Below are 19,227 nucleotides of genomic sequence, written 5' to 3'. Positions count from 1 at the left end.
TCCATTTGGAATGGCTTATTTTTAAAGTTGAGCATGCCTAACCACATGTAAACACAACTAAAGGTGTAACACCTTCTTGATCTTGTTATCTGCCAGCATTGCCTTAGTCTGCAGATACCCAAAGCCTTTTGCACGCAACATTGTTGAGTTCTGGAATGTACACTTACTAACAGAACAGAGACTTACTTATTTTATTCAAGAGTGTGTAATGCGGGAACACATCCAAAAGCTGATACTGAATCAACACAAGTCTGCAGATTGCTTTCAATGTCAATTTTGCTGGCCCCACACTGTGCAACTTGTTACACACAAAACAGAGCAGTAATAGTTGGGTTGGGTTCAGGAAACATTGCATTCATGTTGCAAATAGCTAGACATACCTTCACAAATTGATCACACGTGATGCTTTAAAGAACAAATTGTCTTTTAAAGGGCAAGAAGGAAAACTGATGAAGGAAACATGTAGAGATTTATGGATTCCCATGTCTGCTTGTGGATGTACTTGGTGTCACGCACTGCTACTGAATGAAAACAGCTATTGTATATTTCTGCTAGTACATTCCAGATATACGTGCACCACATGTGTACCAAATGCTTCAGTAACGAATGTGGGAAGGGAATGTGTGCAGCGATGTGGATTAAAATGCAGGATATGCCTTTAGTCTTGATTGCATGTGGTTAATAACGCGTGACTTTAAAATAGTCTGCCTGCAACCACAGATTTGTCAACAGTGGTTTTGATCATTTCTAAATGTTTCACTTACATTGATGGGGAACACCTGAATTGACTGCAGGTTATGATTGCAAAATGTATTTTATGTATCACTGAATTGTGTTGTGCCCAAAGAGCATGTATAATTCTAAAATAATAAATAACCCCAGAATTTGCAGAACATATATTTGTATATCTGAATTGCTATCTGCATCTACCTAATATTGAGATCCTCCAAAAATAGTTTTTAGATACAAAATTGATATTTAGTCCTCGTTTTCCCAAAACAAAATTTCTTTCTACAAAATAACCATAACAGTTCAATTCTTTATTGATTTCTTTCAGCATTTTGTGCTATTGACCAGCAAAGCAATAACAAAGATGCAGATAAACTTTAGACAGTTGACTTTTTTACTGAACAGATGGACAAGTACTCAAAAAACTAAATGCACACATTGGTACATGAAATACACAACCTGTTTTTTCTACATTATTTTGTATGTGAAACATTGTGTTCATATTGCAATTAGCTAAACATTATTTCACATTATTTGTTTATTTATTTTATTTATTAACCTGTATTTATACAGGGTAGGTTAACTGAGCATGCATGCTCTTTTGCAGCAACACTGTTAATGCCCCCCTCCCCCAAATCTACATGTCTTTGTATTTTTTAAATTGTATTTATACTTGCATGAGTTTTCCATTTTTTTCTAATCCACTTCAAGGGAGCCCTGGTTCCTATTTGGCAATTCCCGTGTTGATCATGTCTTACAACGCAGGTTTGAAATGTACATGCATAGCCTCCCAAAGAGTCCCATATTCGCGGAAACCACAAGATGGCGCACTTCTGTATATGTTTTCAAGGTCACTGCGACTAGCTTCCCTATCTGATGCTCTGTATTGGACCCACAGATACAGATTTGTGATTGCACACCTCCCGTCTTGGCAACCATAGCCCTGAGTGAATAATTTAGAGTCGAACCGCAGAGTGAGTCACGGGGGGAGTCCCAAATATTGAATCGGTTTTAGGTTTGAATAGGGAACTTACGTTTTTTGTTAATCACCCTCTTTTTTCCTTCCACATTGTCCTGAAGATTCATGTACCCAGAAGATTCATGTACAAGCGATAAATGCCACGCTTTGTTGGTTTGGTAAATTGACTTCGACAAACTATGATTTATTCAGACAAAATGCTCATATACATATTACACAGTGCATTATAACCGCTCGCCCTGCAACATGAAATGTTTAATTCACTGCAAGTTAAGCGTGAAAAACGTCGACGCACATGGCATTTGGGCGGGATTTATGTAATGATGATAACACGATTATCTTTGGCCAGCCAGCAAATGTGCGCTCGGTTCTACATTTTTGTGTAGAAAATATAATTTATAAACACGTTGTTATAGAGTTAACCGACTCAAATAATAACAAACGGTATTATTGCACCCCAAACTAATTGCCATCTAGTGCCATTTTCACGATTAAATAAACCCGCTAGTAATCTATAATTATCCCCGCGCATGAAAGGTATAATCTATCGGAGGCACCCCACAGATAGATTACATGGTGGATGCCATCATGGCAGATTTCATTTCTTGACATGTTCAAACAGCACTTTCCTATATTTTAACAGATTAAGCGACCGCAACCGTGGAGACGGAATGCGTTATGCCTGGTCCCATGGTCACGAATGGACCCAGACGATTCTGACGCAGCGGCTTGCTGCCTCCGAGCACGTACTCGACTGCGCTACTGCGCTTGTCTGGCACTGCAGCAACCTGTAGAAAAATCCGATTGGAACAGTGGGTGTGTCGACAGAAATTGCTCCGGCGAACGGTTAGTTATTCTATTGTACCATACGACAACCCACCTCCAAATTTTCTTGAGATTACCAGATAATTTCTGAAAGCCGTAAATGTGTGTCGATGGACACACAACATGTAACGTTAGCATAACAGTACCTTTCCCTATTAGCCTAGAACAAAGAGATTCACTCATTTTTGCCAAGCCCCAATTTTCGGTTATAACGTTATGTCCTGGCAAGCATTGGTTATCCCTGGTGTTTTACTGCAGTAATTTGAATCATGTATGGAGTATAAATTGATATTGAATTAGTAGTTTACGATCGATGCATGCAATAGTCATTCCGCACATGCGGATCAATGCATTCACAAATAGTACTGTATGTACGGACAATTCAACGGCAACGTGCTCAACTCCCTCGCCTCGCAACATTTGAAGGCGTGTCGTGTAAGGCAGATCGAGCCAATCAGATGGCGAGTAAGCCTTGCCCATGCTCCATTTCGGATGTGAATCACTTCTAAAGGATCTGAACTTGAACTCCATCCTTCTCTGTGCCTAGCCTCCTGCCCGCATAAAGACGCTCATCTCCACTCTTTCACAAAGCAGACTTTAACGAGGTAAGCTGAATTTCGCTATTTCTTTGGAAAACTAATCTGATTATTAGTGGCAAAATCTTCATGAAGAATAAAATGTACCTCCTGAATTTTGATAGCCATTCAACGTTTTGCTGCCGATTCGGTTTTACTTTACATGCTTATATTTAACGTGGTCTGATTATGAAACAGTCTAGCCAGCTAAGAGCTATTTTCATTCATTTTGCTGGCCATCGTAGCTATATTTCTAAATGGGGGACCTTTGATAAGCTTGCAAACGCTAGCCGAGCAGCAGATTTTGATTCGCTTTTTGTGTGAAAAGGTTGATATTAAACGTAGGTAAATAACGGAGAAAATTCTCATTAACCTAATTGTATCTAATGTCGTTAGCTAAAACTTTAAAGACATAGTTACTTTGGCAATTAGTGTACATGAATGATGGAGGTATCTTCGGATTTACTGTCGGATTTGACTGGGCCAGATAAGGGGGTGTGTTCGATGGCGAGCAACTTCCCAATGTGCATTGTTCGCCAGGTCTAGGAAGACTAAACGCTGAACACAGCTTGCATAACAATCGAACATTGAGGAATATGTATAGTAGAGCCACGGTTTTCAATGGTTAAGTTATTCGGATAAGTGATATATGCTACAACAGGTTCGTGCAGGCTCGTGCAGGCTCGCCGTTTATCCACTACCTGGCAACCTGTCTGCGACAGTGGTTTTTCAGCTAGCGTCACGTTTTCCGATTCGCTTTTTTCGAACAAGTAAGCCTTTGTACACAGGTCACATCCGTTACTTTTAACCTATGCGATATACATTGTAATCGTTTTCCATGGTAGACAAGTTGGATGAATGGTCTACCATAGCCTACCGAATTTGCCAGGAACAATAATGCCATGATATTACCTTGACAATCAACTGTGAAAGGTCGTGATTTTTTTTTTTAAGCACGGGTTTCAGCTAACAACTAGTAGTAGCCTATGTTCCAACTACACCCGATTGAACATAAATTACATGGTGCATTCGTAAATCCAAGGAACGTGCAAAAATACACGTATTGTTCCGCAGCTAGTCATTGTGCTTTAAGTAGGATAGGGGTGAAATGGCCGTTTCTGTGAATGTATGTTATTTACTCATAGCATTCCTGTAATGACTGGCTTGCCGTTTCAGAGTAAAACTGTTTAATTGTAGCGGAGCATAATTTCTGCCAGTTAGTGGCACGAACACTCGATTCTGCGCAGTGCAGATACGGGTCACGTGTCACTGCCAATTGTCAATTTGTCCCTTCGCTGTGGCTTGAGGCAAGTTTCCGAAGGGAACATTCAGTCTGTCCACTTCTCTCGGGAATGGATGGAAAATTGATCTCTGCAATCCATGAAGTACGGACTAGACACCCAGACGTGTCAAAAAAGCACGAAAAGGCTATTCATTCAACATCCTTTAAATGTGAAAACTGTACTGTGTGCGTCAGTACCAAAAGCCTGTCCCAAAACGTTCCTTCAATTGACCAAAAAATAGACAGTAGAACTATGCAGAATTCCTTTAGATATGAAAGAGCAGCACAGTGATTTATCCTAGATAGCCTTGTACTTTGGATGAACTTTTTATGACTGCAGATTCCTGCGAATCCATGCCTTTTTTTTTCTATGATGACACAGCAAAAACTGCCAAGTAGGTTAGATCCCACTCATTTAGATCACGTTTACCGGGTTCTCTCACAGTTTGAAAATCCTTTAAGATTTAACAAATCTTTGAAAAATGAAAAGCAAAGTATCTCAAAAAACTTTAACCGAACAACAGTTCAACAGGTCTTTTATGGATCTTCCATCAAGATACTTTTAGAGTCATCTTTTAAATGCTTTGTGATCCAGCCTAGGGTTCCATTTCTATTTGAGCCTGAGTTTAAGATAGTGGATGTTTTAAAGGTTTTTGAACTGGTGGCACAGGTAAGTGTGGACACCCAAGTTGTGAAAGCCACGTAAAATGTGTGTCCACATTATTCCTGCTCTCTTCTTCACTTCTGAATTTTGTCAGTTCTTCCTTTGGCTAAGTGCCAGAATTACCATTCCCCATTGGCTTACAGTAAATGTCAGATCTGTTAGTAGGTACTGTAAATAGAACATAATTCCCTTGTTGTATAACATTCCTCCTCTATTTATTTCTGTTTGTTGCCATAACAGCAGTCCTCAGTGAAAACGAAGTATAAATTAATGTCAACATTACACAGAAGTCGTATGGCTTCTACTGTACACATGTGTGCATCTCATTTTGCTGCAATGCTCTGTTTCTTAGTGGCTGACCAATGCTTCCATTTGAGATTTAGCCTATGTCTCAGGATCATGCTGACTTATTAAACCGTGACATTGAACATTTCGTTATTTTACTAACTGCTGTTTTTTTATGGACTTTGTTTAATATTCAAACTGTATTTGAGTGCAGCTAAATATTTCTAGTTTTGCTGCAATTTATTTTTATTTTTTTTCCCCCAGAGGGGGAGGGGTTCTACTACTTAAAACTAAGTCCAGTGAAATCTTAGCATCTCCATGGCAATGTGGGTGTGGCCGCATTACTGCAGCAGCCACGCCCACTGGGTACCAACTTACACAACAGCCATGAAGTCAGCGTTCCTGAATCATGTTTACTGCCATCATGCTGCCAGTGTCAGGTGTACAGCTCTCCTGCGGGCCGTTGGCTTTGAGCTTACTTCAGCCTTTTCTCCTGGAAGAAATCCAGCGCCACACTAAAACATGTTTAGAGTATGTGCTGCATCACCGCTTTGAGGGTCCAGGAGCGAAACATGCGATGCTGGTGCCTGACTCGTGCCTGACGTACAGCTTCATGACATTTTGCACCAGGTGCATGAGCACAGAGGTTCATTGTGCTGAGTTGGTTCTACCTCAGCCATCGTTTTAAATGCCGGCCAGTGGTGTTGCAGGTAATTGCAGGGTTCACGCCCCATCTACTTGCCTGGGAATGGGTGCTGAGATGAAGACTAAGACTATTATGAGTGTGAATCTGGGTTTCTGGTTCAGAGATAGAGAGAAGGCCTTACAGTTGAATCGTTGATTTTGTTTGTTTACTCCAAGGCCAATGTGGGCGGGGGGTGGGGGTGGATATACTCCAATGGGAGTGTGCCGGTGTGATGTCATTGTCTCCAAAAACTAACCCTGACACTTTCCTCTGCAGATCCATCACCATGTCCATCCTGAAGATCCACGCTCGTGAGATTTTCGACTCCCGTGGGAACCCCACCGTGGAGGTCGACCTCTACACCAAAAAAGGTGTGGTCAGTTTGAGGAAACAGCTTAATGGCTTTGAGAGGGGGGGGGGGGGGTGGGCGTTATATTAAGTAAGAATGAATCTTCCATTTAGAGTCAACAGTTCACTTGAAAGGAAGCACAATTGGAACATAATTCTGAACTTTATGTACAAAGGCAGAAGAACTGAGAGGCCAGGGTAACTTGGAATCAGTAGAGGCAGGAACACATTAATATTTTTGGCCTGTACAAAGGAGACCCGGGAGAATTGCGGCGTCACAGCACGAGAACAATCGATGTGCCTTCACAATATGTGCGGGTCACGTCCTGGTTCCTTCTCCACCAGTCAAATCCCCCCAGGGGACTGTACGGTACAGTAGCCTGGAAACGTGAGATCAAGTCATAATTAATTAAAAATAGCCAATGTAATGCAACACCGGCTGGACCGCAACACATTTCTGTAATGATTTCTCATCCGACACCCAGACACCTCTCACTGTGGGGCTGCCAGTATAAGCCCTTAGCTGAAATAAAGCTGTTTTTAAATGGATAGTAAAATAAATTATGATGACGACTATATGTTTAGAACAGCATTCCATGTGTATTTTCCTAGTTATGGATGTGATGCTTTGACTTGTGGTAGAACCTATGCACTTATAAGTCGCTTTGGATTAAAAGCGTCTGCCAAATGACAAAAATGTAAATGTAAAAATTAAATACACAGAGTCACTAATTGATGAGGGTCTCATCTGGTCACGCCCACTAAGTGCACATTCTATATGGCTACACAAGGAAGGGTTGAAACTCTTTGATAGTGTTTACTGTGGGTTTTCGTGGATTTGTACAGTAAAGTACAAACTGTCCTCGTTCTGAGAGTGTATATTAAAGCAGAAGCTGTCTGATGAATGCATGTCTTTTTAAATGCAAAATTCCGTTAATTTCTTTATGCTCTTATTGGCTAAAACAAGGCTCCAATTGAGAGCTGGACCAATGAAAAGACTTAATTAGATAGGACTCCTAAATTACACAATGGAGGAAGGGAGTTCAGGGAAAGTGGTATTCTAAAATGCCCTAATGTAGTAATTCAGTATAATTTAATAGAGTATATGTGGTGCATTTGTGCTGTATATAGTCACTAAGGCAGCTTGTATACTGCACAGGCCATATGTTTTATAAAAAGGAGAGCCATCAGAAGCCCCTCTCTGTTTCACTGCCTGTCAGGCTTGCTTTGGCTTTTTGGAAGGGGGGGGGGGGGGGGGGGGCAGTATCCCAGATTTAATGTGTTTCTAACTAATATTGTTTATTAATGTGTATTCAGTGGTAAAGGACGGACTGCTCCAGAGCATTGTCTCCTATTTGTGTAATTGCAATATGCCATTTTCAGACCCCAGACAGATTAAAATTCTGTGTAATTTTCCCGAAGGTTCCAAAATGGTGGGTTCTTTGTCTGGCTTCATGCTGCATTATTATGTAGCTAGCTGGCTAAAGCTTGGCGCGACCATTTATATTCGGTTCAATTCTATACTCTTCCCCAGTGGCTGAAGATGTGTATTTCAACACAGCATGCTTGTCTGTCTTCACAAAAGAACTATCTTCCAAAGCTTTGAGGGTGCTTTTGCGCTCACACCAGGAGATTAGGCAGTAACAAGCTGGCAGACGCTGGCTGTGCACTGTGGAGACGGACAGCTATGGAGAATCTGAAAGAGAGCCAAATGCATGTTCCAGATTCAGCAATGCCTTTTATAGAGGAAGCCATTAAACACGTGGCTCATCCGTGTTTTCCGAATCTAACGTTTCATACTTAAACAAATATCTGTGTAGTTTACAATTATTTTTTACTTGTAACTGATTTCACCGAATATATTTAAGCAAAGATATTATTTTAAATGCTATATTAAAAAAGTTATTTACAACCTGTAATTGGATGGTGATGAAATGTGGATTAATTCCTATGGTTACCAATGCCCTTCTCTGTCTGCTAGCTTTCTTTGTCCTTGTTCTGAGCCCTCCCCTGTACACTGTAAAAGTTTACAGGATTTTACGGTTTTTCAAAACACTGTCAAAGCCGTGGAGAATAATGGCAGTTTCTCATCATTAGATTTGTTTTCACTGACAACATTACTGATGTTTTTACGGGATTTTATTAGTGTAGACAGGCAGATCCTTTGAAGGATATTTTGAATGTATGGCTAAGTTTACACACTAAACTGTTTTTAGCTCAGGGCAAGCTCTGCATAGATTTGATTGCTGTAAACATCCCTTATGTGGGCGAACTGTAAAAGTGTGATTAGAGACACCGACATCTTTGCCTATTTTGCAAATAATTATTATGGCAGAGCTGGAAAAATATTAGGCAGGTACCTAATATTTATTGGAAAAAGGACTTCAAGAATCAAAAGCCGTGATTTACAAATGTGTAAATACCACTTGAAGTAGTATCACAAATCGGGTTTGACACTTAGCAGCAATTCTTTGGCTTGGCTTGAAGCGGAACAGGTGGCACAACAATGGCGTTCTTGGTGCAGATGATTTGCTAATCCCTGGCTCATGGCTCAGATATTTTAATGCGCCTCTGGCTAAACTCTTTAGGCCCTCTTGATCTCCAAACCCTGACATGCCACGGACCCAGGTTTACAGTAATGTAAGCACAGTGAATGAACGCCGGGCCCCACATTTCTCACACTTGGCTGAGCCAAAATGGCCGATTTGTGTGGATGTGTACTGTGGATTCTGCTTGTGCAGTGAGGAGTTATTTTTCAAATTCATCATGGTACTTTCATGAACCCCCCTTTGTTTTAGCCACAACCAGCTTGTCTAATGGGCAAATGCACTACAAGATCTCCCTGTTCTTATGTTTACCAGACCTGCCACTTTCTAATCTTCCAGGGCTACTCTCATATTCCAGACCTCTGGCCTTTTACAAAATTGTTTTGAAAAAGAAATGACATGTAATGTCATGAATTCAAATACTTTCAAATACCACACTTTACTTTTTGAAAAAAAAAAAAAAAAATGTCAACGTCAATTTGTTGTTAATTGAAAGGTAGCTTAAAACCTTCAAACCTCAAAGCAGTATTTTCATTAAGAAGATTCTCCATAGTCCCTCTCCATAGCAAGACCTGTCTGTACTTTGTTCGGTTGATTTAGATTTTCCGTTTCTTGCATGGAAGGGTTAAGAAGGCGTAACCCCTTTTCTTTGTCCCTCACCTCAGGTCTGTTCAGAGCGGCCGTGCCCAGCGGCGCCTCCACTGGCATCTATGAGGCCCTGGAGCTCCGTGATAACGACAAGACCCGCTACATGGGAAAAGGTGCGTATGACACTGCTCCCGCACCTGGCAGCCAGACATTAAACTGCACCGTCTCACGGGCAACAGCTGATCAATCATTCACCATTTTTCTCAAGGACAGCCAAAGGAGTTATCTGTAAACTATGTAAACAGAGTGATTTTGCATTAAATCCTCCGTTGATGGTGGTTCATCGATTTTAGTTTTTTTTATTTCTTATTTGATTACAATAAGCTTTTTCCCAGGAATTAAGAGAATGGGTGAAATGAAAGAAGTAAATTAGAAATTCACAACATTGTTCAGGCATTGTTTAAGTGGTTTCTTCGTGTTCTACCTTTTCCGCTTATTGCAGCCATGCAGAACTGTCAGATTGTAGTTCTGGCTGTTTAAGTTCAATACATTTTGTGTCAAATTTGTGTTACAAAATGTAATATTTGTGCTAAAGTGCAACTTTTTAACACATGCTAAGTAACACAAAATGTTCTGTCCTTAACTAGACATGGAGGTGTGTTAAATGTCATATTTTGTGTTGTCTTTAACACATTGGTTTGAGAGTCTGGTTGAGTTTGTGGAAAAGAGGCAGAGGTTCCTGTGATACTTTTTTCCTCCTCTTCCCTCCATCCTTACCACCCCCCCTCTTTCTTCTCCTCTCTGTCAGGCGTGAAAACAGCCGTTAAATATATTAATGAGTTCTTGGCACCAGCTTTGTCTAAACAGGTAATCAAAAGTGTGTGCCATAACCAGTTTGAAGGACTGATGTTTTAAAAAAAATAACATTTAATGACTCAAAGGCATGGGAATTGAGTTGTGTGGCAACTAACTCGAAGTAGGCATTTCTAGACGACGACAGACACAAATTGCCATTAACACCTTCCTCAAAACAAAGAAACGGTTGCACTATGCAGTCAGCTATCCTGTTTTTTGTGTCTGGGAAACTCGTGAAAAGGTGCTGTTCTGATCGACTAATGTGCCTACTCAGCACGTTGGCTCGTTCCCTGGTTTAGTGATGTATTTGCTTGTTCCTTGCAGGTGTCTCAAAAGCTGTTGAGCATATCAATAAAACTATTGCACCTGGCCTGGTTCGCCAGGTAGGAACATTTACGTATTTTTACTAACACCATATTCTGCTGTTCTGGGGCCGAAAACCTGCTACATGTGCTGCAACCTTAGAGTGCATTGACTGTTCATGCTTTCTTGTATGACGTTCTGCATGAACTAAATTCAGAACACATTCCAGTAAGTATCTTCATCTGCAGCTAACAGCATTACCTCAAACACATGTTGAAGGAGATTCTATGTGATGGGGTATGTCCTGTACTCTGTACTTTAAAGTAAGATCCGGCTAGGCTACAGGTCCACAGTTAGCCGTTGAAAGGACGGGGGTATTTAGGTGCCGTTAGATACCACTGCATAAGCTCCATTTATTGGGGAACCCCAGGGAGATAGGTCTCTCCTGATTGGTGTAGCTCTCCTGTAGAATACTGTATGGCCTATAGTGTTGATCAGGAGTGACCAGCACTGGTCCTGGGGACTCTGGTTTTTGTTTTCACCTTTAACACGACAACCACTTTAGACCCAAGAAACCGGGTGAGAATCAACAGCTTGCGCCGAGAAAAGCAAAACGCAGGAAATAAAAACAGCAGACCCTGTTCTCCAGGACCTGGGTTGGTCTACTTTGGTGCAGAAAATGAACTTAATTTTAGTATACATTAATTCTAAGTGAAAACCATAAGCTGAATTTAATGTGGATGGCTTTTTGCTTGTGGGAGATATAGCTAGGCTCTGGGCTGGGTTTAGTGTTCTCCCCACACCCCGCTGATGAGCTCACGGTCTCTCGCCCCTCAGAACGTGTCCGTCTTGGAGCAGGAGAAGGTGGACAAGCTGATGCTGGACATGGACGGCACAGAGAACAAGTGTAAGCAGCCTTACCCGCCACACATGCAGGCAGGGGGGCTGGGGCGGCTCTCAAAAGGCCTGGGCTGGGTTCAACGCTCCCTTTGGGGGAATCCCCGAAAATGCCACGATGAAATATGGAGGCCACGCCAAGTGGAGTTGGGTTCCAAATTATGAAAGGGGAGGGAGCAATCATCTTCTCAATTTCTCCCTTCGTTTTTTCCCTCCCTCCCACCAAGGTTATAAAATGCAAACTTCCAGTAGGAAGGGAAATCCCATAATGCAGTGTTCCATACGTGAAGAGACGAGTGAATCGCTGCTTTCAAGTGAAGAGAGGGTATTTTTTTTTAGGAGTTTAGGAGGTTTGAGAAGAATTCATGAGCGCATGTTGTGGTAAGCGAGGGGGATTAAGAACTGAGAATTTAACTTTGTCAGACACTTTACATGTTCTTTGTTTTTGAGTGAGGTTTATGAAATCCTCACCAAAGTACTTTATAAGACCTACTGGTGGGTTTTTAATCACTAAAAATAAGCTAGGGTGGTTATGAATTATTAATGAACATTCCAAAGTCATCCAATGGAAAAGGAAAATGCTCGCGCACAGAGCCAAGGTCACTTCCTATAGGTTACGAGGGCGATTCAGTTACATTTCGGTTCATCATCTATCGTCCCTTGCAGAACACCTGTTAAGCTTGCTTGTTGCACCTCACAAATTTAGTCAGGAAATACCTCCCTTGAGGGAGGACAGCAGGGGAAGGGAACGTGTTAGTGCAACCAAACCCCCGGCCCCATGCTAAAAACAGAGACTGCTTTTCCCCAGGGCCCAAAGATTTGTGCCACACCCCTGCACAGGTGCATTATATGAAGTTCAGTTGTGGCGGTACGGATTACCAAACTTCAGCTGATCAGGAAGAAACCTGAGAACCAGGTCCCAACCACGTAATACATGACTTATCAAAGAATAATTAATGAATGCCTCTTCAATAATAAAGGACATTGAAATATTCCCCCTTTCTCACCCCAAAAAGTAAATATGGACATGGGGTTCTGGTTCTGGCTAAGGAACTCAACCAAAACCTGCAGGGCAAGGCCATCAATGGGGCCAGTAGGCTTTGCAATAATAGGCCCTAAACCCAGATGCAGGCAAAATGGTGACAAAATACAATCAAATTGGAGCAAAGATTTCTTGAGACACACTAAAGAAAGTTTTTTCCAATTTCTCATGCATGTTCTGACATGCAGTGTAACTACAAGACTCATCAGACAAATCAACCGGGCGTGTGGGTTACTGCCTCTTTTAAGCCCAAAAGAAGGGGCTTCATCACAGCCTGATTGGCCAAGAGAGAAAAGCACCAGGCTGCTCTCAATTACCAATTAAAAGCCAGCCCTCTCTCCCTGAGCTGCAGGTGAATCTGATCACCCTCCAATCAGCCCAGTGGAAGTTGGCTCTGCTGCAAACCAAAATCGAAATCGAGGGAGATTTCTCGTTTTTCGCAAGAAATAAGCGAAAAACGAAAGGCACTACTAGCCAGCACCATAGAATGGGTGGCTGCTACACAGTGTTGAGCTATGAAAATCTCAAACAGAGCACAATGTTGAAACACTGGCTTAAATAGAATCAGAACTACATTGTAAATTATTGACTCACAGGTATATTATTATTAAATATTCCTCCTATCTTTTTTTACTTGTGTCATTTCATCTGTTTTTGTTATGATGTTCAAAGTCTAACTAACTCTGGACAGAAGCCCAATAAATAGTGTATCTGGTGCTGGTTTTAAATCTGTAACAGCATTAACTGCACTGTACCTGATAAAGTGCATCAGTATTTATATCATCTTTTTCACATTTTCAGCCAAATTCGGTGCTAACGCCATCCTGGGCGTGTCCCTGGCGGTGTGCAAGGCCGGCGCAGCAGAGAAAGGCGTCCCCCTGTACCGCCACATCGCTGACCTGGCCGGGAACGCCGAAGTCATCCTCCCAGTGCCTGTACGTCCACGCCCGAGCGTCATACCCCATCCCCCTGTGATCGAACCTGTTTGTGTTACGCTGCCTTATCGACTGATCATTCCTGTCAGACATTATTGAGCATTTTTATAAGCTGTGCTATTATGTTGCTAAACAGTAATAATAATAATAATAATTTATTTATCCTAGTGCCTTTCTCAAACCCAAGGACACTTTACAGAGTAAAGCATGAAAGCAGAAAGATACAACAGAATACATAAAACAAGAATACCAGGGGGGAAAAAAGTACCAAATAAAATGTGTATTCTTCAGTCCTGGAGATGTGGATTTTAGCATTCTGCTTGCGTGCTAATGCAGGTATTGTGTGTTGACCGTTTGCCTGCTGCTGTCCAGGCCTTCAACGTGATAAACGGAGGCTCCCATGCCGGGAACAAGCTGGCCATGCAGGAGTTCATGATCCTCCCCGTGGGAGCCAGCAGCTTCAAGGACGCCATGCGCATCGGCGCCGAGGTCTACCACAACCTGAAGAACGTCATCAAGGAGAAGTACGGCAAGGACGCCACCAACGTGGGCGATGAGGGCGGCTTCGCCCCCAACATCCTGGAGAACAAGGAGGGTGAGGAGGGGACGGGGGGGGGTCCACCACACAGGCCCTGAACTGGGGTCTTAGCCATTCATAAATATGATTGTTATTTCTCGTTACACATTTTTATTACTGATTTTACTTGATTCTTTCTTTCACTACATAAGAGTAGCGTGCAACGGGGCTTCGGTGTAGTACAATGGTTAGGGAAGCAATCCATCAAATTCTGTTTATGTAGCGCATTTCTCAAAGGGTTACTCACAGTACACTTCACAGTTTACCCTGGCCTCAACCCCGACAGCAAGCAACAGTGACCAGGAGAAACTCCCTGGAAGACATGTAGGGAGAAACCTTGTAAGGACCAGACTTAATGGGGGAGGGAGGGGGGCATCGGCCAGTTTCCGACAGGTTGCATGAAATAACCGAATGAGTTGTACCTCCGAAGTCACAAGTTTGATTCGGAGGTGGAGGTGGGGCACTGACAGTTGAACTCCGCATGCAAGATACTTCACCTAAGTTACTTCAGTAAATATAAATGGGTCATATGTGAAATATAAGCCGTGTTAGTCACTCTGCAGACAAGTTCCTGCTAAATACTTAACCTTTAACATGTGAATGAATAGTCTAATGCTGATGTAACAATAATGGAAATCAATAATGATGATTGAAATTAATCTTGAACACTGAAAAAAACAAAAAACACAACATTGTAAAAAATGTGATGAGATTTGTGCTCACACCACTCTGCTCTTAAAATACTTTATCACAGATGGCTTACAGATTAATTTCTCAGACTAATACTGTAAGGCGAACACATTCGGTAACTAGATCTGTTGAACCCTGGCCCAGAGAGGGCCTGAAAGCGGTGCATGTTAGTGGCTGCTTCTCTTCGACCACTTCAGGATAGTTAAACACGATTACATTTTAATATACTGTAATAACATATCTGTCCCCACAAAATGTTTTGATTGGAGTTGACTGATTTAAGACCATTGTCCATTTACTGAAACCATTTGCTTTTACAGCAATATTGTACCTGAAGGACAGTTCACTTTATATCTATTGTCTCCCACAGCAAGCTCATAGCAAGCCCTTCCGTTCTTCTAGTCTTCTGATTACTGTTCAGTAGTCACGCAGATGTTGTGCAGAAGTATTTAGTTATGTTTAATTATTGATCATTAGGTTTAGTTACTGATCGTTAAGTTTAGTTATTGAATGTTCAGTTTAGTTGCTGATCGTTCAGTTTAGTTGCTGATTGATAAGTTTAGTTACTAATTATTAAGTTTAGTTATTGAATGTTAAGTTTAGTTATTGATCATTAGGTTTAGTTACTGATCGTTAAGTTTAGTTATTGAATGTTAAGTTTAGGTACTCATCGTTAAGTTTAGTTATTGATCATTAAGTTTAGTTGCTGATTGTTAAGTTTAGTTATTGATTATTAAGTTTAGTTGCTGATTGTTGAGTTTAGTTATTGAATGTTATGTTTAGTTATTGAATGTTAAGTTTAGTTATTGAACGTTAAGTTGAGTTATTGAATGTTCAGTTTAGTTACTGATCATTGTTGTCCCCCCCGCCCCTCAGCTCTGGAGCTGTTGAAGAACGCCATCGCCAAGGCCGGCTACTCAGATAAGATCGTCATTGGCATGGACGTGGCTGCCTCCGAGTTCTACAAGGACGGGAAATACGACCTGGACTTCAAATCCCCCGACAACCCCAGCCGCTACATCAGCCCTGATCAGCTGGCCGACCTCTACAAGAGCTTTGTCAAGGACTACCCAGGTGTGCTTCCCTGTCTCTGACCTTCCGGGTCTTTCTGTGATGCCCCAAGCCAAACTGGCACTGAAGAGCAGCGTATATAATGATTATAATTGTAATAATAATAGTTACTTTTAGAACACTTTTCTTGTAGATGATGAAGTTTGGATAAATCTGCACATTAAAGTTGTTTGAAGCTCTCCATTGCTGAGTAAAATGTTACATTTTAACTCAGCTTAAAAGTATACACAGGCCTGAGGTGTACAGAGTCAAATGAACACTGAACATGTTACTGTGTTACCTGAACTCAGATAGGTGAGCAGCTTTCCTCTCTGTTTGTCTGCAGTGGTCTCCATCGAGGACCCATTCGACCAGGACGACTGGCCCGCCTGGTCAAAGTTCACCGCCAGCACCAGCATCCAGGTGGTGGGAGATGACCTGACGGTGACCAACCCCAAGCGCATCGCCAAGGCGGTGTCGGACAAGGCCTGCAACTGCCTGCTGCTGAAGGTCAACCAGATCGGCTCGGTCACGGAGTCCCTGCAGGCGTAGGTGTTCCCCCGGCCCTCCTGCGCTCCCACATTAATCACACACCGGAGCACCCCCGCGCTCAAACCTGACCTGGTATCTCCCTCCCTCCCTCCCCCCGCAGCTGTAAGATGGCGCAGTCCAGCGGCTGGGGAGTGATGGTCAGTCACCGCTCAGGGGAGACTGAGGACACCTTCATCGCTGACCTGGTGGTGGGGCTCTGCACTGGCCAGGTAGGCACATTTACCCCCTTCCCCCTGGTCTGTAGGGCTTTACTTTCCATTGTTTCCTCAGTTAAGAAAAACATTGACATCATTTTTGAAGCAATTACTAACTTGCAATGACACCTTTCCAGCCAGTGGAGGATGGGCTCCTGCCTCTATAGCTGGGTTCCTCCTGAGATTTCTTCCCCTTGAGAAGTTTTTTCTCCTCACTAGGGAGTCTTTTACCTCACGTGCTTGCTATTTCGGGTGTTCGGGTTTGCCCTTCTGCTACTCTGTAAAGTTACTTTGTGACAGTCTTCTGTGAAAAGCACCGTACAAATAAAACGGAATTGAATTGAATTATCTGTCCATAATCCGTGATGCAGGTTCACCTCTTAACTTCACGTGAATCTTCCTTTTAGATTAAGACTGGAGCACCTTGTCGATCAGAGCGTCTGGCCAAGTATAATCAACTTCTCAGGTGAGGCCATATGCTTTTAAGTATAATGACAGAGAACCAGCTACACTCTCTGAAAAAAGGGTTCTTTGTATCCATAGGGAAACCCTCTGTCTGTATCTTATGGTACCCTATGGTAGGTGTGAAAAGTGTGAAAGATCCCAGGTTGAGCCGGAAGTGTACGGTGGTTAATATACTGTATGCGTATTTGAATGAGCATGATTTTTGAATGCCTAGACTGCTTTTTCTATTCAGCGACTTTGACATTATGTACTTGTACTGCATTGGCCTGAAACGTTTCTAATCTATCTTTTTAATTAACCGCGCAGGATTGAAGAGGAGCTGGGAGACAAGGCTCGCTTCGCTGGCAGAAACTTCCGGAACCCTATGAAGTGAAGTTGCCCTCTCCCCCCGGGCGCTAAAGCCCCCCACACAAGCCGCACTCAGTCGCTTGTTCTAGACAGAAGGCAGTTGGAATGGCATTGAACGTACCCAAATCTAGGCTATTGCTAAGAATATTCCACCTTTGTGTAACCTTCTGCCCCCCCCCCGAGGCTTTGGCTTGTCAATAACACTAGTCCTTTAAACTGTGTTTTTGTATTGTGTGCAAGGTCCTAGTTTGTTTGATCCTTGTCGTACTTGAGACGTAGTGATTTGTGTTTTGTGTCAGTCAGTTTTTAGTCGAGACTTAAGTCAGCTATAGCACTGAGAATATACGCAATGTGTCGCCTTTCTGAAGTCACACCATTGCTTGTATGTGTGGCATAACCATGAAATAAACAGTCGTCCATAAAATCGAATGAATTGTGTCGTAATCCGTGTTGCACCGTGAATTCTGTGTTCTTTAATCTTCCCATACAGAGGTCAAAATTTGCGAGTAGCTGGTATCATTCTATATTTCACAAACACATTTGTGTTTGTACAACAAAACCTCTCTTTGTTTCTGTGGATCTATACGCTGAAGAACTGCAGCATTCATTTTACAATGTGAAGGTTTTCAAAGGAAATGGGGGAGTCTGCTCCGCCTTTATAAAGATCACCCCTGGGAGTCTGGAGCCACTGCCCTAGGCAGCACAGTGGTCACCTCATGTTGTCTATTACTGTTCTTTCAGTTACCATTATGAGCCCATTTCTATTTGTGAATGTAAAATGTCTAAACTGTTAGTTATAAACTGGTCATTACAATCGCACCTGGCGCCTGATGAGAAGACATTAAACATCTATTAGATTAACTGTGAATGCATTTTCTCTGTTAGCGAGCATCCCTTTTAATTCTACTCATTACAAGTGTGTTATTTGCAATTAAATTCTCCCCGTTGAAAAGCAATAATGCAGGGGAATTAATATCGACCGGGCAGTTTCTAGTCATCCACAAATCCTATGAGGAGAAAATAAGAGTGGAATGGTAGCCATTCTGGCGCTTCATGTTACCTGTGTCAGGAGCTGCTTCAATAACGGTCAGGCAGCTGTAGCATGACCTGCTGTGGGTGTTGGTGTAATAGGAGCAGACAGACATTACTGCATCCTTACCCTATACCTGCCAGAGGACTCTGTGACCTGTACTCCCAAACTGAGTACAGACCAACTTAAATATAAATATATATATATATATATATATATATTTTAATCTCTGTTTCATCCGCATTCATTTATATTTCACAGAGAATGAAAGTAATCTATGTTCGCTGTCTTAACATAATAGTGTCACATTAGGTAATCTATCGGCTTTTATCAGACTATTTTGGGTGACGTATTTATATGAATGCTAGTGTCCATTAACCTTTGTCCAAGGATGAACTTGGGTTAATATGAATGCTGCAAGGCTTAGATTACAAGTTAGCACCCCTTGCAACATCGGTGATGCAAATATTTATCTATACTCATGCACTCTGTTCACCCTCTCCCTTCAGTACATTCTTTCAAGATCCCCTGGCGCCATCTTGTGGTTATAGCCTCACACTACATCCCTTGATTTTAGTCCAGAATGCAGTGCTGCTGTTTTTGTGTTTTAGAATTGATTAGAGTAATCTATAATACTTGTGTGCCTTAACCTTTTTCTATGTATTATTTTTCTATGTAATCCATATGCTTACATTTAGTGTGATAGATATGATGTATTGCACATACAAGGGTTAGAATTGACCACTTTATTACTTTATTAGGTAGACCTGTACACCAATATTT

The 19,227-nt window shown here is 42.0% G+C and overlaps 1 protein-coding gene across 2 annotated transcripts; it reads left to right on the top strand.

Annotated features, from left to right (window-relative positions):
• The first annotated feature begins 2,981 nt into the window (after nucleotides 1–2,981).
• LOC133138413 (alpha-enolase) lies at nucleotides 2,982–17,843 on the top strand. Of its 2 annotated transcripts, none has more exons than XM_061257158.1 (12): nucleotides 2,982–3,138; nucleotides 6,301–6,395; nucleotides 9,584–9,679; nucleotides 10,315–10,373; nucleotides 11,502–11,571; nucleotides 13,405–13,538; nucleotides 13,911–14,133; nucleotides 15,682–15,879; nucleotides 16,202–16,403; nucleotides 16,508–16,616; nucleotides 17,009–17,067; nucleotides 17,373–17,843. In XM_061257158.1, the coding sequence occupies exons 2-12, from the start codon at nucleotides 6,311–6,313 to the stop codon at nucleotides 17,437–17,439; spliced, it is 1,302 nt and encodes a 433-aa protein (XP_061113142.1). In that variant the 5' UTR covers nucleotides 2,982–3,138; nucleotides 6,301–6,310; the 3' UTR covers nucleotides 17,440–17,843. The 2 variants fall into 2 exon arrangements, with proteins under 2 accessions (XP_061113142.1, XP_061113141.1); XM_061257157.1 differs by lacking the exon at nucleotides 10,315–10,373 and adding an exon at nucleotides 10,686–10,744 and having other exon boundaries at nucleotides 2,983–3,138.
• Nucleotides 17,844–19,227: the final 1,384 nt, after the last annotated feature.

Source organism: Conger conger, chromosome 10 (genome assembly GCF_963514075.1).
Source record: "Conger conger chromosome 10, fConCon1.1, whole genome shotgun sequence".
NCBI classification, from domain to species: domain Eukaryota; kingdom Metazoa; phylum Chordata; class Actinopteri; order Anguilliformes; family Congridae; genus Conger; species Conger conger.
The sequence above is the reverse complement of the archived record's forward strand: the minus strand, read 5'-3'. Positions and strand labels throughout refer to the sequence as shown.

Coding starts and splice junctions, on each gene's coding strand:
- LOC133138413 (XM_061257158.1), top strand. CDS start 6,311: ATGTCCATCCTGAAGATCCACGCTCGTGAGATTTTCGACTCCCGTGGG. Junction 6,396..9,583: donor CGACCTCTACACCAAAAAAG/GTGTGGTCAGTT, acceptor CCCTCACCTCAG/GTCTGTTCAGAGCGGCCGTG. Junction 11,572..13,404: donor GGACGGCACAGAGAACAAGT/GTAAGCAGCCTT, acceptor TCACATTTTCAG/CCAAATTCGGTGCTAACGCC.